This window comes from Anolis sagrei, chromosome 6, assembly GCF_037176765.1.
Source record: "Anolis sagrei isolate rAnoSag1 chromosome 6, rAnoSag1.mat, whole genome shotgun sequence".
Classification (NCBI taxonomy): Eukaryota; Metazoa; Chordata; class Lepidosauria; order Squamata; family Dactyloidae; genus Anolis; species Anolis sagrei.
Genome location: NC_090026.1, coordinates 119,888,057 through 119,915,835, shown reverse-complemented (window position 1 = coordinate 119,915,835; position 27,779 = coordinate 119,888,057). Strand labels below are relative to the sequence as shown.

General features: G+C 39.8%; 1 protein-coding gene across 5 annotated transcripts in view; it reads left to right on the top strand.

Annotated features, from left to right (window-relative positions):
- Window positions 1-26,826, top strand: part of RBM33 (RNA binding motif protein 33) — a 102,313-nt gene extending 75,487 nt beyond the window's left edge. For 4 of the 5 annotated variants that reach the window (XM_060782586.2, XM_060782590.2, XM_060782587.2 and 1 more), the window contains exons 16-19: window positions 2,605-2,841; window positions 10,245-10,433; window positions 24,284-24,372; window positions 25,048-26,826. In XM_060782586.2, coding sequence (XP_060638569.2) covers window positions 2,605-2,841; window positions 10,245-10,433; window positions 24,284-24,372; window positions 25,048-25,096 — 564 coding nt within the window. In that variant the 3' untranslated portion in view covers window positions 25,097-26,826. The remainder of the gene's footprint in view (window positions 1-2,604; window positions 2,842-10,244; window positions 10,434-24,283; window positions 24,373-25,047) is intronic. The other variant, XM_060782588.2, reaches the window with a different exon arrangement.
- The last annotated feature ends 953 nt before the right edge of the window (window positions 26,827-27,779 follow it).

Genomic DNA, 27,779 nt, shown 5'->3' with positions numbered 1-27,779 from the left:
GGGCTGTTTGGAAGGTCCCTTAGTATATGACAGATATTAACCTTTCAGGGGGTTTATGAAATGTGATCATTTATTGATCATGTCAGAAGCAAATTGAGTTATAATGTATTTTTTAAAAACACAAACAAAGTTAAAAACTTGGCATTATACTAGATTTCCTGTGACCAAAAACTGGCCACTTGGTGCCCTTCCACATAGCTCTATATCCCAGAATATCAAGGCAGGAAATCCTGCAATATCTGCTTTGAACTGGGTTATCTATGTCCACACTCAGATATTGTGGGATTTTCTGCCTTGATCTTCTGGGATAAAAGGCTGTGTGGAAGGGCCCTTGAAGTGGCTCTGGTCTCGCTGGGAGAAAGTCCTCCATTGTGCATGTGGCGGGCCCAGACTGCATTGTAGCAAGTGGTCTGGTTTGCTCTCCTCCACACTTGCATGTTGCGGATTTTACTTTGTATCCCCTTTGCTTAAGATTGACTCCACATCTCGTGGTGCCAGAGCACAGTCTGTTCAGTGCTTTCCAAGTCGTTCAGTCTTCTGTGTACCTAGGAGGGAGTACACATCCAGTATCATCCACTGATTTAGGTTCCGGGTTTTTGCCTGCCACTTTTGGACTCTCACTTGCTGAGATGTTCCTGAGAGTATCTCTGCTGAACTTAGGAAGCTATTTCTTGATTTAAAGCATTGACTTGCTGGCTGATATCCAAACGGGATGGGCCGGAGATGTCAATGCCTTGGTCCTTTCATTACTGTCTGCTACTTCCTGACGGATATCAGGTGGTACAATACCAGAAGCAACTTGCAGTATGAAATGTAATGATCTAAATTCAAATGGAATTCGTTTGAGAGACCTTCAAGTGTCTGTTGACTTAATGGTGACCGCATGAATTTCATAAGGTTTTCTTAGGTAAGAAGTGGTTTTGACAGTTGCTTCCTCTTAAATATGTATTAAATGGTGGCCTACTGTCCATGTACTACCTAGGGCTGTAGGCTATACTTTATTGTTGAGGTTACAACTCTGGCAAATTTACCAAACCATTGCTTATGCATTGTTAATAGATCAATTCATAGAATTGCTGAACTAGCAAATGAGTGCCGAACTGCTCTGACTGTTCTGCTGTCACATCCTTGAAGCAATTAATGGCATTGTCATGACATGGAGAGGTTGCACGAGACAAGGCTCGAGTAAAATTTGGTTCTAATGGTTATCAGTCCGACATCGGTATTAAATGTGTGCTATCATGTTGCCATATGTTTTAGACATGACTGCGTCAGAATGGACAAGTTTGGTACATGGTCTCGTGGCAGGTCACAGGATCAAGGGGTATAGTAAGGGGTGAGGGTTAGAATACTTTTGGGAATTTCAAAAAATCCTAAAATAGACTAAAACACAGTATGGCCCGCCCATATCTGTGAGGGATAGGTTCTGAGACCCACTGTGGATAGGAGAGAATGCCTCTAGAACATGGCCATATAGCCCGAGAAAACCTACAACAACCCAGTGATTCCATGAAAGCCTTCAACAATCCACTGTGGATATCTGAAGCTGTGGATAATAGCCAAACCCTATATTTTGACTGTCCTTGCATGAGAAGCTTTCCCTTGAATCACATTGGGGAACTTAGTGAGGCACCCAAACACTTGAGGGAGGGACATTTTTGAAGCAGGGATAAGTAAAACTGTGGATATTGAATCCATAGATAAGTAGGTCATTATATGTACTCTTGGTCTTTAGATTTAAATGTCATTATTACCCAAAAAATCCCCCAATAGTTATTGACAAATTACACCAGCATACTTAACAACACTCATTTGGAAAGATTAATTTAATAACTAAAGATACAGTTTTCCCCAGTCATTCCCAAATAAAACCCCACACTTATACATGATTATTAAATCTATATTTCAATAGATTTAATATAGAAATGTACTTAAATTGACTTTAATGCAGTATTTACTATTGATTGTTCTGTTGTCTATAGTGCTTGGATTGTCAATATCACACTCAGTAGCCTTTCTTCCCCATTGATTATAGTAAATGTATCAGAATACAATATTCATGCTTTTGAAAAAATATTTGTAGAAAGTAGCAGAATAACATTCCCGTCAGGAAGCCCATTAGAAGAGTTCATTAATATTTTTGATTGATCTGTTATCATGATGAGACAAGTGCATATACTGCACATTATGGTACAGTGGTGAGAGCAGTAGACAAGGGTTCCAGTCACCAGGAATCCATGAATATTGCAGGATACCTTTGGCCTGATCGCTCTCTTTGTTTTTGCTGCTGTTTACTGATGTCAAGTTGACTTCAACCTATGGCGACTCAATGAATGAGTTAGATTAAGTGGGAATAACAGTGGGGCTCCATTTTGAGCTGAATCTTTGTATTGGTGTTGGCTAGAGCAGGCAGGGGCAAACTTCGGCCCTCCAGGTGTTTTGGACTTCAACTCCCACAATTCCTAACAGCCTAGGAATTGTGGAAGTTGAAGTCCAAAACGCCTGGAAGGCTGAAGTTTGCCCCGTCTGCTCTAAACAGCTGTTGCAAGAATCAATTATTGTGTTATGCAGACTTTGAATTGTGTGCTGTATCTTTCCCCGCAGGGCGGTGAGAACGTTGGCTTTCCTCACTTGGAAGGGCCTCCCCTCCGACTCCAGCAGCTCCCGGAACAGAGGCATCAGCCAGTCCGGAAAGTCACCCTGACGAAGGGGACAGTGCAGCAGCCGCACCAGCTTCATCCTCACCCTCATCCTCACCTTCATCCTCATCAGCTGGCGCAGATCCATTCTACACTTCCTCCTGGGCTGAAAAACATCCCAGGGATACATCAGGCAAAAAAGGTGTGTATGGGTGCAGTCTCTTTATGGCCAGACATAATTTTCCATGGTTAATCTGGCTCTGGTTTTGTTTGTGTTTAAAGAAAGCTTATATTACAAGACTTTGATTTAGTGGTGGCGTGGCACATACTCATAATTCTAGGACCTTATTGTTTTTCTGCCAAACTTGGCTAAGCAACACTAGACACATTCCTGTCTGTGTGATAAAAGATAATAATACCAAATTTCTTAAATTTTCAGAGACCATTGATTGTAAGATGGCCTCTGATAATAATATCATTTCCAATTTTAAGACACATCCAATTTTTGAGTGCATTTATTTATTTATTTCACATATTTGTATCCTGCCCTTCTCACCCTGAAAGGGGACTCAGGGCAGCGATTTGATACATATAAATATAAAACCATACAATTAAACATTAATTATTAAAACATCAATTAAAATCATGTAATCCAAATCATAGTCTTAAGGCCTGTCAAATTGTCAATCCCATTAATCCATTATCCTTATTGCACTAGGACTCACAGCCACATCTTAAGCTTCTTCCTGAAAGACAGGAGGGAGGGAGCTCACCTGATTTCATTGGGAAGGGAGTTTCATAGATGAGGGGCCACCACTAAGAAGGCCCTATTCTTGTCCCCAACAATCGTGCTTGTGAAGGTGGTGGGATCAAGAGCAGGGCCTCCCCAGATGATCTTAACTTCTGAGGTGGGCCGTAGAGGGAGATACGTTCAGACAGGTAAGCCTGGCTTGAACCATCTAGGGCTTTATAAGCTGAAAGCAGCACTTTGAATTGTGCTTGGTAGCAGACTGACAACTAGTGGAGCTGATGTAACAGGGGGGGTTGTACCCCACTCCAGTAAGCTATCTGGCTGCTGCCCGTTGGACCATTTGAAACTTCCGAATAGTCTTCAAAAGTAACCCCACACTACCAACACATCCCCTTAAAATGGAGAAAAAAGGAGAAAAAACCAACAAGAAGAACTCCCTTACTGAAGAGATAGGGGCAAAAGATATCCTGAAAGAAATTTGGAAACTCCAAGCAGAAGTTCAAAATCAAAAAGAGCTACTAAAGGAAGAAATGAATGAAATGAAAAAGGAAATGAAAGAAGAAATAAAGACACTAATAAAAGAAGAAATGAAAAATATGGGAGAAGACATTGAGAAACTTAAACAGGACAACAAAGACCTACTAAGACTAAATAGAGAAATGAGAACGGAACAAGGGATTATGAAAAAGAAAATAGACAATCTGGAAGGAAGGGTGACCTCAACTGAACTGCAACAGGAACTTCTAGAAGCTAAGGAGAAGGAACATCAGCTCAGATTTAGAAATATAAAGGAGGATGAAGAAGAAAACATCAAAGAAATCATTACTGAGATTATAGCAAAAATTACAAAAAAATCGGGATCAACACTAGAAATGAACCTGGATAGAGTATTCAGAATACAAACACAATATGCTAAAAAATTCAAGACCACCAGAGACGTTATAGTTTGCTGCACTAAAAAATCATTGAGGGACGAAATTTTGAGGGAACACACTAAGGAACCAATAATGTACAAAGGGAATAAAATAGTAATATTAAAAGAAATACCCCCCTCAGCCCTGGAAAAGAGAAGAAAATATTATTTTTTAACAGACGAACTAAAAAAGAGACACATAAAATTCAAATGGGAACGGAGGGAGGGTATAATGGTTACATGGAGAGAAACCAAACACTGGCTTACCTCAGAAGCTAAGGCAAGAGCATTTTGGGAAAAATTAACCAAAGCAGATGAAAATAAAGAGGAAGGAAGTAACAGGGAAAAGGGAAAGAATAAAACATCGCAATTAGAAATGCCAGAAATGGGAGTAGAATCAATAAAACCAGCTGACGAGAGCGAGGAAGAAGAATACGAAAACAGGAGGAAGAGAGCCAGAGAAAAATCACCCAAAGAATACCCTCCCCAATCACTTGACGCAAGGAAAGACAAAGATATAGAGGATAAAAATTTAAATATGAAAAATGATGGATTGTAAAATTAAAGTGTACAGTAACAATGTCAATGGTCTTAATTTACCTAATAAAAGAAAGAAAATTTTTCACCAACTAAAAAAAGGAAATTATGGTATCATTTCATTACAAGAAACTCACATTACAAAAAAACACTGTGACCTTCTAGAACAAAAAAAATTGGGCAAAATGTTCCAAACTGCAGGCGTACATAAAAGGAATGGAATTGTAATGTACATAAATGAAAAATTGCCTTCAAGGCTTCTATTCAAAGACCAGGAGGGGAGAATACTCGGAGTAAAAGTAGAAATAGAAGGCAGAGACATTCTAATATGCTCCATATACGCCCCAAACACATCTAAAGATAATTTCATTAACAAACTAAAAAGATACATAGAGGAACAGGAATACAAAGACCTCCTGGTACTAGGAGATTTTAATGGGGTGTTAGATCCATTAAATGACAAATCTTCTAACAAGCCATCAAGAAACTCAAAAAAATCAGGAGCCCTACCCAAAAAATTTAAAAACCTATGAGATGATCTAGAATTAAAGGACATATGGAGATACCAACATGATGGAGAAAGGGACTTCACCTTCTTTTCCCACAGGCATAAAACCTGGACCCGTATTGACATGGTATGGGGAACCAAATCAATACTACCAAACATATCGAAAAGCAAAATACTACCAATGATAAATTCTGACCACTCTCCGATAGAAATAATAATAAACATGGATCAGAAGGGAAACAGCACATTCATCTGGAGGCTGAGGGACGACCTCATAAAAGATCCTACCCATATAGAGAAAACAAACCTTGCAATAAAAGAATATTTCGAATTCAATTTGGACAAGGGAACGCCTACAGAAATAGTATGGGATGCTAAAAAGGCCTGCCTAAGGGGACACTTCCTTGAAATAGGTACTAGAATGAAAAAAATTAAAAAGGAAAAATGCGAAAAACTCCTCAAAGAAATAGTCAAAAGCGAGAAATTAGTTAAGGAAGACCCAAGTAACAAAAAAGCCCTACACCAATTAGAACTTCTAAAAAAACAAATGAACACCCTACAACTAGATGAAATAGAAAAGAAACTTAAATTTGCCAAACAATATCATTTTGAAAACGCCAATAAGATCGGAAAGTGGCTAATAAGAAGAATAAATATTAAAAAACAAAAAAGACAGATAACAAAAATAAACGAGAATGGCAAAAGTTACTTCCAAACCACGGATATCATGGAACAGTTTGTAAAATACTACAGGGAACTGTATAAAGACGAGAAGGTACCAGAAGAAAAAATATCGCTATATTTAGGCAAACAAGATATACAACGTATAACAGAAGAACAGAGAGAAAGTTTAAATAAGACCATCACCCAAGAAGAAATTAGAACAACAATTAAAAACATGCCTCCCGACAAAGCACCAGGGCCCGATGGATTCACCATCAAATATTATAAGACCTTCCAGGAAACGTTAATACCCTATCTGCAGAGAGTAATGAATAATACACTGGAAGAGGGGAAACTCCCCGACTCATGGAAAACAGCCTCAATATCGCTAATACACAAAGAAACTACAGATAGCACATCGGTCAGGAACTACAGACCCATTTCACTACTCAACGTAGACTATAAAATATTCACGGGAGTATTAGCGAACAGACTGAAGAATTTACTGAGCAACAGAATAACGGAAGACCAAGCAGGGTTCCTACCCAAACGCCAACTAAGGGATAACATCAGAACAGTAATAAACATCATAGACTACTGCGAAAAATCAAAACAGAAAGAAGTGGGTTTAATGTTTCTAGATGCAGAAAAGGCTTTCAACCGGGTTAACTGGAATTTCATAAGAGCATTACTAAGGGAGATGGACATCGGACACCAGTTTACAAAAGCGATAGGGGCAATATACAATGAGCAGACTGCAAAAATAGTGGTTAATGGTCATCAATCAGCAGACATTCCTATAAAGAAAGGGACTAGACAGGGATGCCCGCTTTCGCCACTGATTTTCATACTAACCCTGGAAATATTACTAAACAACATAAGACAGGACAAAGAACTACCAGGGTTAAAAATAAGAGGCCACCCCTTTAAACTCCGCGCTTTCGCAGACGATGTAGTGTGTTTTGTTGTAGACCCCATCAACAACACAAATAAATGGTTAACAGCAATCGAGAAATACGGGGAAGTGGCGGGGTTAAAACTGAATAGAGAAAAAACCCAGATCATCGTCAAAAATATGAGCAAGGAGAATCAAGAGAAGCTGCAAGAACAGACAAAGATAAAAATCAGCACAAAAGTAAAATACCTAGGGATAGTAATTACACCCAACAACAATCACCTCATCAAAAACAACTATGAGAAGAAATGGTCTGATATCCAAAACAAGCTGCTGAAATGGTCACAACTCAACCTATCACTACTAGGCAAGATAGCAGTGATAAAAATGAATGTTCTACCCGACATTCTTTTTGTATTCCAAGCGCTCCCAATTTTGAAAACAAAGACACTACTGAATAAATGGCAAAAAGCAATCATCAAATTTATATGGAGCAACAAGAAACACAGAATAAAAGCAATCCACCTAATAGACGATAAAAGAAGAGGGGGACTAGCTCTTCCCGAACTCCAACTGTACTACGACGCCGCAGCATTAAGCTGGGTGAGAGATTGGGCAACACTGAAAAAAGAAAAGATCCTGGCGGTGGAAGGCTTCGACATAAATCAGGGGTGGCATGCCTACCTCTGGAGAAATAAGGATAAAAAGGAAAAACTTTTTAAAAATCACCCCATAAGAGCCGCATTAATTAATACCTGGAACAAATATAAAGATAAACTTTACCAGAAAACACCAATGTGGTTCTCTCCTACAGAAGCAAACCACAAAAGAGAAATACCCAGGAACATATGGCTCCCATATAAACAACTAATAAACATCAAGGGACAGGAAACCGTACTCAAAACCAGAGAAGAATTAAACGAGGTGGACCCCTCAATCTCATGGTTTCATTACCACCAGATTGTAGAAAACTTTAAGATAGACAAAATAATCGGTTTCGAAACAAAGGCCTCTTTTTGGGACAACATATTAACAACAGATACAAAACTTATAAGAAAAATATACAACCAGCTACTAAAGTGGGCTACCGAAACAGAACAAATTAAGACCAACATGATATTATGGGCAAGAGATCTAGGCCATTCAATATCCCTCATTGACTGGGAAAAAATCTGGAAAAGCAAAATCAAGTATACATACTCAACAGACCTAAAGGAAAGTTGGTATAAGATCTTCTATAGGTGGTATTTAACACCCGAAATCTTGGCCAAAATTAATAAGAATAAGAAAAATGAGCGCTGTTGGAAATGTGAAAAAGAAAAAGGTACATTCCTACATATGTGGTGGGAATGTAAAGGGATTAAAAAATACTGGACACAAATTCACAAAGCAATTGAAAAAATTTTAGAGACAAAATTTGAAATAGGACCAGAACTACTTTTATTGGGACTGCACAACCTCAAACTAGAAAAGAATGAGGATAAAATAATTTTTTACCTGACAGCAGCCGCTAGGATGGTCCTAGCCAGACAATGGAAAAATAAAGAACTACCAACACTGGAACACTGGAACCAGAAAATACTGGATATAATTAACATGGATATCTTGACACAGAGAATCACTCGAAACCACAACAAACCTCAGAAAACTAACTGGAAATCAGTACTAAAATTCATACAGGAAGAGAACAAGGGAATGTATTTAATAGAGATATAATAATTACAAAAACAACAACAACAATAATTTAAAGAAAATAATCCTTTTATTAGTATTTCTTTATCCAAGAAGGAAATAATAATAATAATAAAAAAAGGGGAATAATCACCCTTAGCAATTAAGAAGATCAACATCCACACTAACTTCAAAGCGAATATTAAAAAAAAAAAAGCCATATACAAATTGAACATTTGTACTAAGTACAACAGATGGGAAAAGCATATGAAAGCTAAACTTAATAGTTCATAAGTAAAAAAATTGTACCATACTGGATAAACCTGGAAGTTTCAACCCGCACCCTTGTCTTCCCCCACCCACTTGTCCCCCTCCCTTTTTTCCCCCTATGTGACATCCCCTTCCCCTCCCATTCCTTTTTCCCCACCCACAATCTTCCCCCTTTTGGTCTGTATGTACAATAGTCTAATGTCTGTCGAAAAATGTCTATTCGTTCTCTGTATGTCTATTGTCTATTTTATAATGCAAAATCAATAAAAATTTATTTAAAAAAAAAAAAGTAACCCCACATAGAGTGCATTGCAGTAATCTTTTCGGGATGTAACCAGAGCGTGGACCACTATGGCCACATCTGACTTCCCAAGGTACGGGCGCAACTGGCACTCAAATTTTAATTGTGCAAAAGCTCCCCTGGCCACCGCTGAAACCTGGGGTTCTAGGCTCAGCAATGGGTCCAGGAGAACCCCCAAGCTGCAAACTTGAGCCTTCAGGGGAAGTGTAACCCCATCCAGCACAGGCTGTAACCCTATACCCTGTTCAGCCTTACGACTGACCAGGAGTAGCTCAGTCTTGTCTAACCAGGAGTAGCTCAGTCTTGTCTGGATTCAATCTCAATTTGTTCGACCTCATCTAGGCTGTCACAGCTGCCAAGCAGCGGTTCAGGATCTGAACAGCTTCTTTAGTAGCAGGTGGAAAAGAGTAATAGAGTTGAACATCATCAGTGAACAGATGTTTATATGGGGGTTAAAGTGTGTCTTAGAATGGAAGAAATACATTATGTGTTGACTGTGCTTGTTGAGAGAGATACTTGGAGGAACATGGACTCATCCATTCTGCAAACCCATAGTAAACACATTGCCATTCTGTACAGCAGCACTCTTTCCAGACTTGGAACACTTGTTTTACTGACCACAAGTCTCAGAGTCCACAATCCCATGTGGCCAGAGCAGAATCATCTTTCTATTGGTCTCCAGTAGTCATTCATGGCCTAGTTTCATTGTGGGGAGGACTGACTTGGGTTGGTCCCACAGGTGAAAGTCAAGAGCCCAGGGCACCAAATGATACTACCAAGTCTCAGTCTCTAGGGCAGAAAAGGGATAGGACCTTTCTGATGCTGGTCCTTTTCCCTAGGAATTTTGTTGGAATTTCCCTGTATTTCCCCATGTATAAGAAACAGCCTGCCTTGGAGATGTTTGGCTGTCAGTCCAACAAATGAGCTAATGTGCAAGCCTTTAAAATCTTGCCAGCAGCGACGCGACACCGTTTAATCAGCTCTTGCTTTCATCATCTCCTTCTAAGTGAATTGCTAACTTTGGTGTTAATCTGTCAGGTTCGGTTAAGAGGAAGCGTGCAAATCAAAGATGCAACCTTACTTTTGTTGTTGGCAGGTCATTCCTCATGGGAGAGGCCGAGGCCTGGCAGGCCAGATGGGCCGAGGACGCTTGATGCCAAATAAACAGAACCTGCGAGTGGTAGAGTGCAAGCCTCAGCCCTGCGTTGTGTCAGTTGAAGGGCTTTCTTCGTCAACCACCGATGTCCAACTGAAAAACCTGCTGATGTCGGTAGGACCCATTCAGGTAGATCACCCTGGGCTTATGTTTCTTGTGCCAGGAATATTTCATTCTATAAAGCCTACTGCCTCTGAGAAAAGACATACCAGAGGGCAGGGGCATTTAGCGGTTAATGATATGTATTTGAAGATGCTCCCTCTTGCCCCCCAGTGTGTCTGAAAGGAAGCGAATTCTAGATCAAAGAAAAGGTTTGAGCAGCAACAGAGTACGGCAGGATAAAAAACAGTCCATCTTGTTGTATTTTGGCCATCTCACTTATTCTGGTAGGCTATAAAGAAAATACCATGCTCACAAAAGCACAGTGATAACAGTTTTTTAAATCAATTGTTTTGTGGAATGTCGAGTTCTGTACTTACTGTATTTACTCGAGTATAAGCTGACCTGAATGTAAGCTGAGGCACATAATTTTACCACAAAAGCTGGGAAAACTTACTGACTTGAGTATAAGCCGAGGGTGGGAGCTGCAGCAGCTGCTGGCAAATTTCACAATAAAAATAGATAGCAATACAATTACATTAATTGAGTCATCAGTAGGTTAAATGTTTTTGAATATTTAATATGTATTCCAAAGGAAAACAGTAAACTAGCTTTGCAATTGGAAAAGTAGGGTCACCAAAAACAATATGGTATCAACAATAACATCATAATAATAATTATAATTATAATTATAATAATACCTTCATTTGTATCCTGCTCAATGTCCCCATGGGGACTCAGGCTGGCTTCCAACATAGTAACAGGTAAACATTCAATGCCTATATAAACAATGCAGAGCTAGATATATATATAATTATAAATACTAATTTCACATATGTATTTCCCCCTGAAACATTTGCAAATCCTCTCTCTATATAAATGTGCATTTTCCTCCTACAGTATTTGCAAGCCTTATATATCTATGTTCGCACACACATACAGACATCTCTCTCTATATAGATAATTATATCTGTATAGGATTTGTAAAGACTTGCAAACATGTGAGGGGAAAATTCTTACATAAAATTATACACGCCCACACATGCAGAGATTACAGATCTATAGGTACCTCTATTTATTATCTATCTAGGATTTGCAAAGGCTTGCAAACAAGTTTTTTTAAGGGGAAAGGTAGTATATAAAAATGTATACATATAGATACAGATATATAGGTACATGGAAATCTCTAGATACCTATATGTATATAGGATTTGCAAAGATCTGCAAACATATGAGGGGAAAACTTCCAAGGTAACAAAATGCACATATAAAGTTAATACATTTAGATACACACAAAAAAGCCAGGAAATTGGGTGGGTTTGAAAGAGAGCCATACAAACAAGGATGACATGAAATATATCTCCTTCCCCTCCTTCCCTCCCCTTTGCCTGGAAAAGAAAACACACTGTTATGGGAGGAAGAGAAATATATCATATATTGCAAGCAATGGCCTCCAGACTCTGCTGCCAGGCTTGACCCCATTATAAGCGGAGGGCAGCTTTTTCAGCTCATAAAAAGGGCTGAAAAACTCTGCTTATCTTCGAGTATATATGGTACCTGAAAAAGGTGGAAACTGATTATTTCATATCTAGAGCTTTATACTCTTCAATCTTCATTTTGGGAATTAGTCTAATTGGAGGCCTGAAGACCACTACATTGGCTGGATTTTTCAATTTTGCTTTCTTCCTGTATCTATTAAAATTGTATATCATTCAGCTTTCTGAAAAGTTCTGGAGAACCTGAAAGCACTTGTGATATGTGGAGGGTGCAAACCTCATTTTTTTCTCATACTTATGGGTCAGGGCTGTGTTTCTATGAGCGGAAATTGACATTTTGAAAGATTTGTTTGGCTTTGGTTCACTCAGGGAGTTCAGAAATCATGGTTAGATTCAAAGTACTTCATCATCACCCAAAGAAGTAAACATCCAAGCTGTGTTTTCAATTTATTACAGCAGGTCTAATCTACTAAATCAGTTTCACCAAGCAGGAAGCAGGATTAGACATTGTTCTGCAGTCAAATAATGATGGAGGTGGAATCCTGTTGCTTTGTTCCAGAGGACACCTATGGAATCAGTCAACACATAGGTTATAGAGCTTAATATGGGATCTTTTAGTTAGAAGTTGCCCAGTTGGCCATGAAATGCCATTTGGGGTTACCATATTATTTAAAGGGATGAATGCATTGATACTGGATACCCATCCCGCTCCACTTTTATTATGATCATCTTGGGAGACTTCAGAGAAAGAAATACTTGGAAATCTTTTCCCCACCTTTTCCGTCTATTTCTAGGTGAGGATGTCAATTAAAACCTGTTTCAAGTGCATTTTCAGTTTCCGCAGAGCATTTGCCTTCTCTCTCCATATGCAAATCATGCAGTGAAAATATCCACTTGCTTTGCTGTCTTGTTCATGTATTCCACACTAAACAGTTGCTCACTTATAGATATTATCTGCGCAGGGACTGAAAAAGGGGCAGTCGCACGACTCAGTTCTCAGAGCTTAGGATGAATGGAGCAGATCTCTTTATCAGGTTCCATTGAAAAGACTTGGGTGTTAGACAAGACAAAACAAGGCCACAGCCTTGTCCAGGCTCAATCAGTTGGGCTGTTAAATTCCCTTTCTTTTGGGATCTTCTTTTCTAGAGGTACTCTTCCAGGAGCTGTGCGGATGGATTATATTTCCTTCCTTCCCTGTTCAGATGTGGCCCGCTTATGTTTCACTCAGCATGAATATCCGAATATGTAGCACTCTTCTTCCCAGTATCCAGGGTTTTCCTTCTTGTCTGTGATCGAATGGTGCTGGCTAGAAGAGACCAGTAGAACTCTGGATAAATTCTCTTGCCCATTGTTTTACCAATAACTGTTTTACCAGGTTGTTAAGGAATTTTGCCCCAAATCACATTAGCTAGGGGGAATTCCGATAATGTCTCCCGAAGTATCAAGCAACCTGCCTTTTTTGTTATTGTTTATTCATTCAGTCGCTTCCAATTTTTCGTCACCTCATGGACTAGCCCATGCCAGAGCTTCCTGTCAGCCGTGCCCCCCCACCCCCACCCCCAGCTCCTTCAAGGTCAAGCCAGTCACTTCAAGGATAACATCCATCCATATTGTCCTTGGTCGGTCTCTCTTCTTTTTTCCTTCCATTTCCCCCAGTATCATTGTCTTCTCCAAGCTTCCCTGTCTTCTCATGATGTGGCACTTTCTTCTTTCACCTTGATTGGAAGGTTCTTCATCTCCTTGCTTTCAGCCATCAAAGCGGTATCATCTGCATATCTAAGGTTGTTAATGTTTCATCCAGCAATTTTAACTCCAGCCTTGGCTTTGTCAAGCCCTGCATGATGCATGATGTGTTCTGCATACAAGTTGAATAGGTCGGGTGAGAGTATACATCCCTGCCATATTCCTTTCCCAATCTTGAACTAGTCTGTTGTTCCATGGTCAGTTCTTACTATTGCTACTTGGCTGTTATACAGAGTCCTCAGGAGATAGACAAGATGATTTGGTATGTCCATACCATCAAGAACTTGCCACAATTTATTATGATCCACACAGTCAAAGCCTTTAGAATAGTCAATAAAACAGAAATAGATGTTTTTCTGAAACTCCCTGCCTTTCTCCATTATTATTTATTTATTTATTTATTAATTATTATTATTATTATTCCATTTTATCTCTCCTGCAGGAGACTCAAAGTGGCCTTCTGCCCATTTTCAGGGTTAGAGGTGAAAGTTGCTTGGGAAAACGTTAGGCCTTTCTTTAATCATGCTGTCGTGAGACAAAATGTCTCTATCTGTTCCCATTGTTTGTGGTGGAGCAGGGAAGTGATGTGTTGAACTAGCAACTCGCCCAGTTGGCTTGGTGCCTTTTGAAATGCTCTACAAAGCTCCCTTGAGCCTTGCAAGCTTTGTATTCGAATCTCTGCCACCAGAACCATCTCCGATTTCCTCTGCAACCCTTGGGGGTTAACAGAAAGAAGGAAAAGGATGACCCTATCTATTGTTTGGTTTTGACCACTGATAGATTACTCTCAAGGGAATGAATCCTACCCCACTCTAGAATCTTGTATGCATAATTTAGCAGTAAGGTTGTTTGAATAGCTCACGGAGCATCAAATGGTAACAGATTTATCATTGGGATGTTATTTAAAATTGTATTAATGTTGCTAAAATTTTAAAACATGTTGGTAGAAATTGAGATGTCTGATATCTAAGAAAAATATATTGAGTATGCATCGTGATGGAAGCTAACGAACTGATGTGAATTCACTACAATGGAAAACAATTCTACATTATAAAAGTGAATTGCAACCATGTCTACATTCTGAGTCCTTGGTTCTCTCAACATTTTGGTTTCCAGCTTCCATAAGCCTAACTTTTCTGCACGGAGAGTGGTCAGGGGTTCTGGGAGTTGAAGTCCAAAAATATCTAGAAGAACATTTGTTCCAAGAACATGGTTTCATTCTAGGGATCTGGAGAGGTCATCTGGTCCTGCTCTTAGAAACACGTATGATGTAACCTTTGCTCATTACTATCAGCCTTTCGGAGTGGTGTAGCCTCATAGGTTGCTATTTTGCACCAACCCATCCAGTAAGCTCTGTCCTAAACTCCACCGCCTTTAAACATATGTAACAGCATGATTTAACTGGCACTATCTAATCAATTTTTATGGGGGGCCCGGTGGCGCAGTGGGTTAAACCCCTGTGCCGGCAGGACTGAAGATCGACAGGTCACAGGTTCGAATCTGGGGAGAGGCAGATGAACTCTCTCTATCAGCTGCAGCTCCTCTTGCAGGGACATGAGAGAAGCCTCCCACAAGGATGATAAAAACATCAATTCATCCAGGCGTCCCCTGGGCAACGTTCATGCAGACGGCCAATTCTCTCACACCAGAAGTGACTTGCAGTTTCTCAAGTCGCTCCTGACACGACAAAAAAAATCATTTTTATGGGGCCACAATGGTGCAGTAGGCTAAACCGCTACGCTGTAGAACTTGCTGACCGGAAGGTCAGTGGTTTGAATCCGCAGACAGAGTGAGGTCCCTGCTGTTAGGCCCAGCTTCTGCCAGCCTAGCAGTTTGAAAACATGCAAATATGAGTAGATAAATAGGTACTGCTTCTGTGGGAAGGTAACTGCGCTCCATGCAATCATACCAGCCACATGACCTTTTATTCAGCTTAGAAAGGGAAATGAGCACCACCCCTCAGAGTCGGACTCAACTTAATGTCAAGGGGAAACCTTTACCTTTACTATCTAATCAATTTGTAGTCAATGAATTGTAATAGTATCCCGAGTTAAGCCTGGTTATTGTGTTCCTGTGTGTGTCTGCATATAAAAAAACATTTTTAAACCTTTGGTTATGTTCTAAGTGTACTTTTCAAACTGATTCCTCTTTGTGGCTTTGGAAGACAGAGGAAAATGATCATTGGCCCCTTTCAGTGCATCAATTTTAGTGTTTTCAGAGTAACGGCACAACCTAGTGCTCACTGAAAATAATGTCAAAGATCTGCTGTAATTTATCATACCTCAAGCAGTAAAGTTAGGAATAGATAGATTAGCTAACTACAAGGTTTACTACTTGTTATAAGTTTATTGCTTACAAGTAAAAAAATCATTTGAAACAAAATATTTGTTGCAGGGAGTTTGCTAGCCTATCAGCCACGTCTGACAGCTCCCCTTCTCCTGAGAATAGGCGGGTTAGGTCCCGGGCTACCACCATAAAACAAATATTGCTTTCCAATGAATCATTGCCCTTTTTTCACTTAGCAATGCATATAAAAGCCTAGTTACATATTTATATTATCATTTATTATAATATATGAAAAGAGGCAAAAGTAAGTTATGTAACACTTGTGAAATGCTAGAATATAATTTTGAGTCAAAGTTAGAGTTGTGCTTCATTTCACTAGTATCAGAAGCCAGACTCACTGTGAAAATGTGGTTCAGATATGCAGACTTAATGCTATTTTATATGTTTTCCTAGCACCTGCTTTTGGAACCTCCAAATCAGCAGTTGGTAAAGTAAGTTTTTGGATAATTGCAGGATCACCTTACTAGGAATGGTATATCTCAGTTAACAAAGAAATTCCTGGGACCAGAGGTAGAAATAACATGGAAAGAATGGGTTCCTGTACCACAAAAAAGCAGACCAATTACACATGTTTCAGCAAACATTTTATTCAAAACTAACAATATTTGCATGTGAGATGAAACAACCAAGTTGTATAGATAAACAAAAAATATTTTAATGTTCTAGAGAATGTTTGCAGTCAGTGTACCCAAGGATTTTAGCCAGCCTCCGCTTTTCATTTTGGTGTCCAAATTTAATAATCTATGCTTTAAAAACACACACACTGGAGAGAACTGGGGAGGCAGACTTATCTTCTGTCCCCTTTTCTCCATGTTCAGGTGCTCACACATGTTCAGTAAAAGATTTTGGGAAATTTTGCTGTTTAACTAGCTGGATTACAATAAAAATGGCTGGAATAGAATTCCATTCATTCACTGCATTGTTAATAGCAGACCTGCTGCTGCAGCCCAACACAAATGTCCACATTTCTCAAGACCTCTTTTACTATCTTCACTCTGTTGATACCAAACAGAAGGGGGGGGGGGGGGAATCTCGGCAGCCATTGAATGCCTTTGTGAAAAGGAGCTTCACTGTCAGAGGCTTTGGTAACTGAGGTATACCAGCATAATTTATTTTTCTCTGTCTTGTTTCATCATGTAAAGACTCTAGTGTTGTTGATTTACACCCTTTGGATTGGCATTCTAACAGACATCATGTTGCAATCCAGAGTCCCCTGGGCAGGGCAACCCTTCTTAAAAGTCACATTGGCTTTAAATCCAAGTGTGAGTTCCAATTAGAATAGACTAGCTGATTATATGGAATTTGAGAAGTCAGCCATTAAATACCTTTCATTAATTCAGTAAATACAGGCAGTCCCAGAGTTGCAAACATCTAACTTACAAATTATTCATAGTTAGGAACGGGGAGTGAGACAACAGAAAGTGAGAGAAATCGACCCCTCGAAAGGGAAATTCACTCCTGGAAGAGTTATCAAGGGAAAAAGGGGTCTCCAATGAAACTTTCTCGCTAATCATTGTTTCCACAAGAAGCCAAATTTTTCAAAATCCAATTATCACAAGGACAGAAAGTGAAGTGAAATCATCTGAACAGAGAGGCCATAGACAACAAAACAAACTCCCCAGGGGTGTCAACCATTCCCTATGCTATTCAAGGATAGATAGATAGATAGATAGATAGATAGATAGATAGATAGATAGACAGACAGACAGACAGACAGACAGACAGACAGACAGACAGAATCATAGAGTTGGAAGAGACTTCATGGCCCATCCAGTCCAACCCCCTGCCAAGGAGCAGGAAAATGACATTCAAAGCATCCCTGGCAGATGGCCATTCAGCCTCTGTTTAAAAGCATCCAAAGAAGGAGCCTCCACCAAACTCCAGGACAGAGAGTTCCACTGCTAAACAACTCTCCTCACAGTGAAGAAGTTCTTCCTAATGTTCAGGTGGAATCTCCTTTCCTGTAGTTTGAAGCCATTGTTCTGCATCCTAGTCTCCAGGGAAGCAGAAAACAAGCTTAGGTAGATAGATATCTGGAGTTCCACTTAAAAATGTAACTCCAGATATCTTACAAACAAATTCAACTTAAGAACAAACCTACAGAACCTATCTGAGGACTGCCTGTAATTAGTACCAAGGATAGCGTAGTACAAGCTGGAGCTGGAAGAATGATTTTGATAGCCTCTTTTTATTGAAGTGTTTAGTACTGTGATTCTCAACCTGTGGGTCCCCAGATGTTTTGGCCTTCAACTCCTAACAGGCTGGGATTTCTGGGAGTTGAAGGCCAAAACACCTGGGGACCCAAGAGGTTGAAAACCACTGGTTTAGTAGAAACTGGGTTTGCAGAAGAGATCTAGATCTGGGTGATATGGCCCATTTCTCTTGAGAGGAATAGCTTTTATTCTCCGTCATCCTCCAGTGGCCCCAGTAAATGGAACATGAACTTCCCAGTTCTTAGAGTTGAGACAGAGCCTCCCAACATATTTATGTGTATATAGTCTCTTGGGATTCTGTGGACTACCAATGCTTTTGGTGGTGGGGTGCACAAAAATGGGTGAGAGCACTCTGATTCTGCTTTTCTTGCAGTTCCTCTCATTTCAAATCAGGGCCCAAGGTTTGTCTGTGCTGAGCCCTGTTTGGGAAATGAAAGGCAGCATCTAATGAAATGAAAGGCAGCATCTAATGTTGGTCCTGTGAACTCAAAGAGTCTGATGGACATTGTCTCAAGAAATGGTGCAGTACCTAAATGCAGCTTCTTCTTTTCCCCCTCTCAATTGGCAGCCACAGGAGGTTGGAGGCTAAGGAATTGGGAGACTTTCCTGCAGTATTTGAGAGAGAGACAACTGACTTGATTGTGAGAATCACCTATTAGCAGCTCAGGAGAGGGACAGACAGCACCCATTGACAGAGGAGGAATTGCTACGTATTGCTGGTGTGGAGTGCCTTCCTACAGTCACATGTCTCGTATATAGACTTAAATGGAAATTCTTCATGATCGATGACTGTTCTGTGGGAGGTGAAATCTCAGCATAGATAATTTAGTTCTATGGACATAGATTATGTATTTAATTTTATTATAATTTGGTGTGCTAACACCAGTCATTGGCTTGAGTTTGTAATGTAAGGCCTGGTTCAGTTAAGAATGCTCTTGTTGAGGGAAAAGATGCAGACTCCCACAAGGCAGGGGAGATCTGATCAAATACCCAAAGTTTAGAAACATTACTTTTTTGGACTACAGTGTCCAGAATTCCTCAGCCAACTTGGCTATGGTTGTTTGGGGAATTCCCACCATGTTCAGAAGTTTTTTTTTTAACATTTCCAAGCTCTGAAATGCCTTGCGCACTGAGAGTAGAATTTCAGAGCATTTTCAGTTTAATTACTAATGTCACAACTTGGTTTGGTGTCATTTTCTTAGATATTAAGAACCATTTGCTGTAAAAGTACTAGGACTGGAATATATGTTTACTTCTTAAATTCTCTTCAAAAGTTCTTTGTTAAAGCATTTCCTTTTACAAAGGTTCGTTTGTAACAGAAATAAATCTGTACTGTTAATTTTGTTAAAACTTTTTTTATTAAAAATATTTTTTAAAACTCTTTAAATCGTGATTGCTAAACTAAAGGGAAATCCAGTCTGTTCAGTACTGAATAAATACTTTTCAAGTTGAATTCTAATATCTAACATAAAGGCAAACTCTTTTCTTTCCTTTGTTTGCACAATTTACTACTTTAAACAAGACATTTCAAAAAACAACCTGATGAAATGAAGTTTTCAGTTATCTTTGCAGTAACCCATTTTGGGTACAGCCATGTTCTGTTTGTTGATAGTGTCTGAGTCTACCTCACATTTTGCATATTATCCACGGGATCACTCATGTGAAAGTGTTGCTCTCAATAAAAATAGTTCAAACTAACTGTGGTTCCTATTGTGGATATAACAGTAACATGATTAGTTAAAATAGAAAGAAATGCTTCTGATGTCTTCTTTATGACTACTCAACTTTATAATGTATTTAATCTGCCAGCTCAGGTAACTGCAAACAATCATCCTCTACTATTCTTTTTCTTGATATTTTTTCTCTACCGAACATATTAATTGGAATGAAGATTCGTTTAATTGTCTTAACAGCTTGTACTTGAATTAACTGTTTATGTTTGTCCATATATTCCCCTGTATACATTGGGGAAAAATGTCAAAAAACGACCCAAACTTTTCGGTAATGTACATACATGGTCATTGCAACTTCTCTATCCAGTGCAATGCTTGCTCAAAAAAAATCATGGCAACAGGAGCCCTTTTAGGGTTTCCCAACTGCAGGAGAGAGGTCTGAGGGCGCTATTTTCAGGCTTTCTTGACCATTTGAGTGTCCCAGGACTTTCTCCATGCTGGGAAAGCCTGGAGGAACAATGGCCGCCTCTGCTCTCTTTCTGGAGGCTCTTTTGGGTCTTCCCCACCTTGATGAAGAGAGAAGAAGGGATGGATGCTTCTTAAAACATCCCTGAGTACAGAGTAAGCTTCAAGATGTTTGTTTGTTCTGGGAGAGCCAGAAGGAAGTAATGGCCACTGCTGATCTCTCTCCAGCTGGTCTATTGAAGCTACCTTGCTGTGACTGAGAGAGCAGAAGGGGTGACACTCCTTTCTGCATGAAATAAGCTCCAATAAGACAGGAGACTCTGCAGGAAGCAGCAGTACTCTCTGCTCTTTCTTTGCCAGTTCTTGGAGCAAGGCGGTGGAGGACAGCATGGAAGCCCCAAAGTTCTGCCATCACCACCATCTTTACACCCAGGCTTTGGCAACCGGAGAGTGTAGAAAGAATTGATGCTTTTTGTAAAATGGAGAAAGACCATTTTGGATGTCTGGGTGGGAAAATAGCAGCAACAGCCCTTTCACCTCTCCACGGAAACATTTTGAGGAACACAATGTCTTGGGAAGAGAGGGAAAATTGTTAAGAGTGGAAACATCACACTGGCAACGAAGGTCCGCATAGTAACCTATAGATGTGAAAGCAGGACCATAAGGAAGACAGAGTGAAGGAAGATAAACACTTTTGAACTGTGGTGTTGGAGGAAAATTCTGAGAGCGCCTTGGAATGCAAGAAGATCCAACCAGGAAATAATGCCCGACCACTCACTGGAAGGAAGGATATTACAGGCAAAGATGAAGTACTTTGCCCACATAATGAGAAGACAGGAAAGATTGGAGAAGATAATGATCCTGGGGAAAGTGGAAGGAAAAAAGGAAGAAGGGGCAACCAACGGCAAGATGGATAGATGGTGCCTTTGAAGTGACTGGCTCGACCTTGAAAGAGCTGGGGTGGCAAAGGCTGACAGGAAGCTCTGGTGTGGGCACAAAGAGTCGGAAGCGACTGAATAAATAAACAATGCTAAGTGCCAAACTCTTTCTTTTAACTTATTCACGCATCATATCAAACCCATAATTTCAGGCCCCAAACCTGCCTCCAGCTTAGATGAGGTCATTTTATACCCAAGTATATATAGTTTCTATTTTTTAAAATTGAATTGTCGCTTCTATGTTATTGTCCCATCATCTGCCATTAAATCGACATGCAGGTGGATTTCTAATGATACTGTAAGTGGTGGTAGATCAAAGATGTCCAGGTCTCCAATGGATTATTTAAACACAAAGTTGCAATGTATGTAACCCAGTGGTTCTCAACCTGTGAGTCCCCAGGTGTTTTGGCCTACAACTCCCAGAAATCCCAGCCAGTTTACCAGCTATTAGGATTTCTGGGAGTTGAAGGCCAAAACATCTGGGGACCCACAGGTTGAGAACCACTGATATAAACCTATCCTTCCATTGAAATTAGTGATTGGGAATGCACAAATCAGCTTTGCAGAACAGGGCTTTTCTTATCTTAGTATAAACCTTTGTGCAATACACTGAAATGACATGAAATGATTAATATTACTAGTGAAGGAAAAATGTGCTTCTTTACCAAAAGAAATGAAGATCTATAAGCCCTAAGACAAACAGAACTTGGGGCAATCCTTGTATACAAATATTTGTGTTATTTCTTCCCAGTGTCTTATAAGGCATAGTGCACTTCTTGCATAAGTATATCACAAACTCATTTTGTCTTGGCTCATGGTCTTGCATTTCCAAATTTTATGTATTGATTTTAGAAAAAATGATTTTTTAGCGGGGGAAAGTTCATGAAAACAAAAATAGTTACGCAACAGTTGAAGGATTGAGTTGAATTAAGATACTTTCACGCTTTGAATAGAAATCAATTGAGACTGGTTTAGTTGTGACTGCCTTAAGTCCCATTGATTTCAGTGGGTCTAATTGAGATATTGGTCTCAATTGCTTAAACTGTTGAACTTGATGACCGAAACACCGTTCGAATCCAGGGAGCAGGGTGAGCACCCGCTGTTAGCCCTAGCTTTTGCCAACCTAGCAGTTCAATAACCTGCAAATGTGAGTAGATAAATAAATACTGCTTCTGCAAGAAGCTAATGGAGCTCCATGCAGTCATGCTGGCCACATGACCTTGGAGGCGTCTATGGACAATGCCGGCTCTTCAGCTTAGACATGGAAATGAGCACCACCCTCCAGAGTCAGACACGACTAGACTTAATGTCAGGGGAAACTTTTACCTTTGTATCCCAATGTATTACAATATTTGAAGGAAATTTTGAAACAGTATCATTATGTATCCTCCAAAGAAACAGAAAGTTGCCATAGTGTATTTCATCTGCAGCTTTGATTCAAGATATGGATTATACAAGAGTAATTGCATGACTTGTCTTACAGAATGGAGCTCAGAATGCAAAACTTATCCCATATGGCATAGAGGATGGCAAACACATCTCTAGAAAAACTGACATAAATGTATGGAGAGTTAGTAATCATGCTGAAACGCATGCAACACGGTACCTTGGCTGTGGATTACACTATTTAACAAAATTTGAAAAATGTTCTGTTCCTAGTTTGAAGAGTTATTTCCTGCTTCATTATGCGATTCTTACTTTGAAAGGAGTTCTTATACCCCAGAAACTTTATTTTTGTGACTGCCACAAATAATGTTGAATTGGTTGAGATTCTGTGAGATATTCATTGAAAAACTATAGCAAAATGTTCTTCAGGAAGTCCCTCCTCTAAAAACAAAGTTTTTGCAGTTTTCCACGTTTTTTTATGATAGAAGCAATTAGGAAATGGCATTTATATCCCAGGAACAAAAATCGTGTTAAATAGTGTTTGTGTGTTTCTGTTGGCTGGAGAATGTGAGAAGAACTTTATTTTAACACTGCCTCTGGGCAAGTACTCAACAAATTTCATGGTTTTTAGCTTCATCATTGAATTCACAGAGACCAACAGATACCTGCAATTTATTTAGCCCATGTAATAAAAACCTCCAGATCACAGGGCCTTGAAAAATATTTTGTTTTTGTTGCATGACATGATACGTTTCTAATATTCTCAAGAGAGTCCCCTGGTGACACAGTGGGTTAAGCCGCTGAGCTGCTGAACTTGCTGACCAAAAGGTCAGCGGTTGGTTCGAATCTGGGGAGTGGAGTGAGCTCCCGCTGTTAGCCCCAGCTTTTGCCAATATAGCAGTTTGAAAAATATGTAAATGTGAGTAGATCAATAGATACCATTTCTGTGGGAAGGTAACTGCATTCCATGCAGTCATGCTGGCCACATGACCTTGGAGGTGTCTATGGACAACACTGGCTCTCTGGCTTAGAAATGGAGATGAGCACACACACCCCTCCCCAGAGTCGGACACAATTAGACTTAATGTCAGGGAAAACCTTTACCTTTACCTTAATATTCTCAAGAAACCAGCAAGGTGCAATAATTTAATAAGCTTTCGAACTTTGCATTCATATTGTTTGGTTTGCAAGTTGCCTGGGACATCCAGCATTGTAAATCATCTCTTCATGTGAGAGAGGTTGATCATATTCTGAGCCTGAACTGGTTCTCCATATCAGCCTGATACCTCCTTGCAAAGAGGAGAAACGATTCCAAACTCGGATACTCTTTCAAATGTGAACAAAATGTCAACATTGACTGGTCTCCTTCTGCTGGTTGGCAGATACATTTTCCTATGTGTGTTTCAAATGTTTTTATACAGTTTTATATTGCTACTGTTTTAAATAAGAAAGTGGATCTAATTTTTAAAGTGTTTTAATTAGCAGTGTGTTCTTTAACCTGTTATTTCTTTTAGTTTGTACTGTGAGCTGACCTGGGACTCGTAGTGAGAGAAGGACCAGGATATAAATGAAAACGACAAATAGATCTGAGCAATCTTTTGTTTCTTTTTATCTTTGCAGAGTTTACAGATGCTTCCTCAGCAACGAAAGGCTATCGCAAAGTTTAAAGAACCATCTGATGCTTTAAAATTTCAACAAAGGTTTCACAGGTAAATATCAATCTAAGTAATGTCATTAAAATTCTAGACTTGTTTATCAGCTATAAGAAGATAACTGTTCAAGTTACGTCTAGTTGAGGCACAACAGTCTTCTGATAAACTATGATTTACCAACTTGATGCCAAGCTATGACCCATGCTTAAGCACCTCACTTTCTCCTTTTGTTTTCTTGGCTGTGACATTGATATCTTGGCTTCTTAAACTGTGATTCCCTATTACATATGAATTGGGACACTGGTGTTTTGAGTATCAAACCACATTCAGATCCTGGTTCCTAAGCAGCATTTAAACCAGGCATGGGCAAACTTCAGCCCTTAGGTGTTTTGGACTTCAACTCCCACAATTCCTAATTTATTTCTTTGGGGAGGGAGTTGCAGAGGAGGGGGCGATCACGGAGGAGGTCCTCCCTCTTGTTCCCACCAGCCCTAGTTGAGATGGGGGTGGGACCAAGAGCAGGTCCTGCTCTGATAACCGCAGTGCCCGAGTTGGTTTGAAGAAAGCCTTATTAAGTGCAGTTCTTCTTCAGACAAACCATGTTTCATCAGACTTTTGTTTCCTGCTCAAAAGTGTTATCAAAGGAGCCTCCTTGTCACATTTATGGTATACGTTTTGGTGTAATTTTTAGTTAACATGTTCTTTCACCATTGCATCTTAACCTTATTCCAGGCATATGATAGATTTGTCCCACATCAACGTGGCCCTGATAGTGGAGTGACGTGCTGAACATGACTGATCCACACGTTTCCAGAAGCACGATATGGAGGAAGTCATGAAAGTGGGATCTCTCCCTGTGGTCCCCATTGCCAGCTTTGCAGTGTCCCTTTCAGACTTCAGACTGCCCTGAACAGCAACGCTGCAACGGAGGCTGAGCGTTCAAGGATCGAGAACAGAGAGATTTTCTCTTGGCTTTCTTTTAACTGTGTTGAACACAGAACCTGCTGGTCCTGAGCACGAACCTTTCACGCAGGTGTCTTTCTTTCAGAAGAGGCACCACGTGATCACACTGACTCAGACGAAAAGAACACTAACTTGGAATTTTAAAAAAATCTTTCTTCATGGCAAAGAATATTTGATAATGGTTGCTCTTATCTTCCATGTGAGGTGTTGAAATGAGAACGCACCCGTACCTCCCTTTTGTAGCCAAGCAGATAGGTGCACATGATGTAGAATAAAACTTGGGCGACATAATTTATTGGTAGTTTTTCAGAGCTATTTCTCGAAAGCACTTCCTCCCTGTGGGTTGAGTGCTGCTCTTTGCAACACGAAAGTCCTGTAAACTCTCATGACATTGTTTTACAGGAATTATTGTGTTGTTTTGACACAACAAGCATTGATAGCCACCCAGAGACTCTGAAAGGCAAAGCTTTAAGCATTCTGCTAAATCTTAGATTGTTTTCTGGAGCAATTGTAAGATTGACCAAGGTGGGATAGGATTAAGAACCTGTAAATATTCAGGTTTGTTATAACCCTAGTGAGTATTACAGAAGGGGCATCCATTCCTGACATTCTGCTATAATCCATTCACTATGGCATATTTCTTTTGGATTTAGTGTTCTCCATACATGGCAGCAAAAACTGCATAATGGCAGGAGCTGTTTAGTAGTATTCTAGCGCTATCCCTCCAAGTTAAAATTAAGGTTTTTCTACCATGAAACTAGGAGCTGGTTTTTTTTTAATTATTATTTTAATTATGTGCAGACTTGAAGGAAACTTCATTTTATCCTAAGTGAAATCTGGTCCCATGTTCTGCTGCTCTCTTCCAGAGTCAGGCCTTTGTTTGTTTAGCGGAAACTCCTTGATAACCAGCTTGATCTGGATTATGGAGAGGGTGTTCTCTAATTTTTTCTAGGAACACATTTCAATGCTAAGAATACAGATAAGGACCAGTGATTTTAGAACCAGATTGCAATTGTCTTTTTTAAACCAATGTAAATAGTGTCTAAAATGCCGAAGCAGGTGGAAGAATATTGTTCTTTAAGGCCTGCATTTTTATGCGGGATCAAGAGGTGGCCATGTTTGCATTTCGGCTATTTAAAACCAAACTCGGTAAAGAGTTTTATGTGGTTTTAAAACTGCATTGCCAATGAAGGCAAAGCTACGGGCATAACGACGTTTTAACTATTGTGTTATGTCTGTTAAAGACAGAATGCCTTAGTTGTCCTGCTAGAAATATTATAAGAGTCGCTTAAGGGATGTGTTGGTGTATCAATATGGTCATTTTAAATATGTTTTTAACGAATGGCTAGTAAACACACCATCTTAAAAGAATCCCTGGTGTGAATTGTCTACTGAACAAAGGTCATTGTTTATATGCTTATCTTGATCTCTGGATTTTTATTTGGCTTTAATTTAAGTTTTCCTATACTCGGGATTACAGTGTTCTCTCACTTATTGTGGGTGTTACGTTCCAGGACCACCCGCAAAAAGTGAAAATCTGCGAAGTAGGGATGGCATATATTGCATTCCAAGAGTGAGGCAGAAGCGAGGAGAGATTTTTTTCCCCCTAACTATATGGAAGGGGCTATAAGGCGATGATTTACATACTGCTATGTATCTTCTCTCCTTTTTAATGATTGGCTGCCTTTCTCCTGAGGGGGAGTGTGAAACCCCCTTCCACACTCCATTGCTGCCAGAGGCAAAAGCCCACAAAACAGCAAGTCCGCAAAAAGTGAACCACGAAGTAGCAAGTGAACACTATTTCAGCAACTTACAGGCATCAGGTACAGAAAGTTAGAACCATGGAGATGACTGTATTGAGCTCCAAGGCAATTCCGGTCCTTAAGGACATGCTTAACCCTTTCTTATGTGGTTTCTTTTCAAAACCATTTGTAGAAGCTGGGCCTTTATCCTGCAGTTCAAGTGTCGCTTCCCCATAATGAATAAGTTTGATAGGAAAACAGCCTTTGGAACATTGCTAGATTGAAGACAGGCTTCGAAATAAGCAAAGCTTTCTTGATTTGGTTGGTTTCAAAACCAAGTCGCTTTCTGAAAGAGTGTTTTTAGTGGTCTCTAAAATATTGAGACGACAATATTGGGGCACGCTTGACTGACAGGACTTTGGATAGATCATGTCTGAGCATTTAACGGAAATGTGATGTTTCTATCCTTTCAAATAGAAAACAGTCCGTGGCATATTTAAACTAGTGAGATGTGCATATGTATGGTTGAAATCTAAGAATGTTGTATCTGGCTCCCATCTGTTAAAAGTGATAGGGTGAGCCTACTTCTTACATAACTGTGCATGTGTGCACATAGGCATCGTGTCTGCTCGCCATTGGGATACTGGAACCAGTTTGCATTGATAGTGGGGAACGAAAGGGCCCAGTTTCCCCTAATTATTTACGTCTGGAATAGAGAAAAAGATGCTCCAAAACTGAGTGGCAGGCACCAAACCTCCT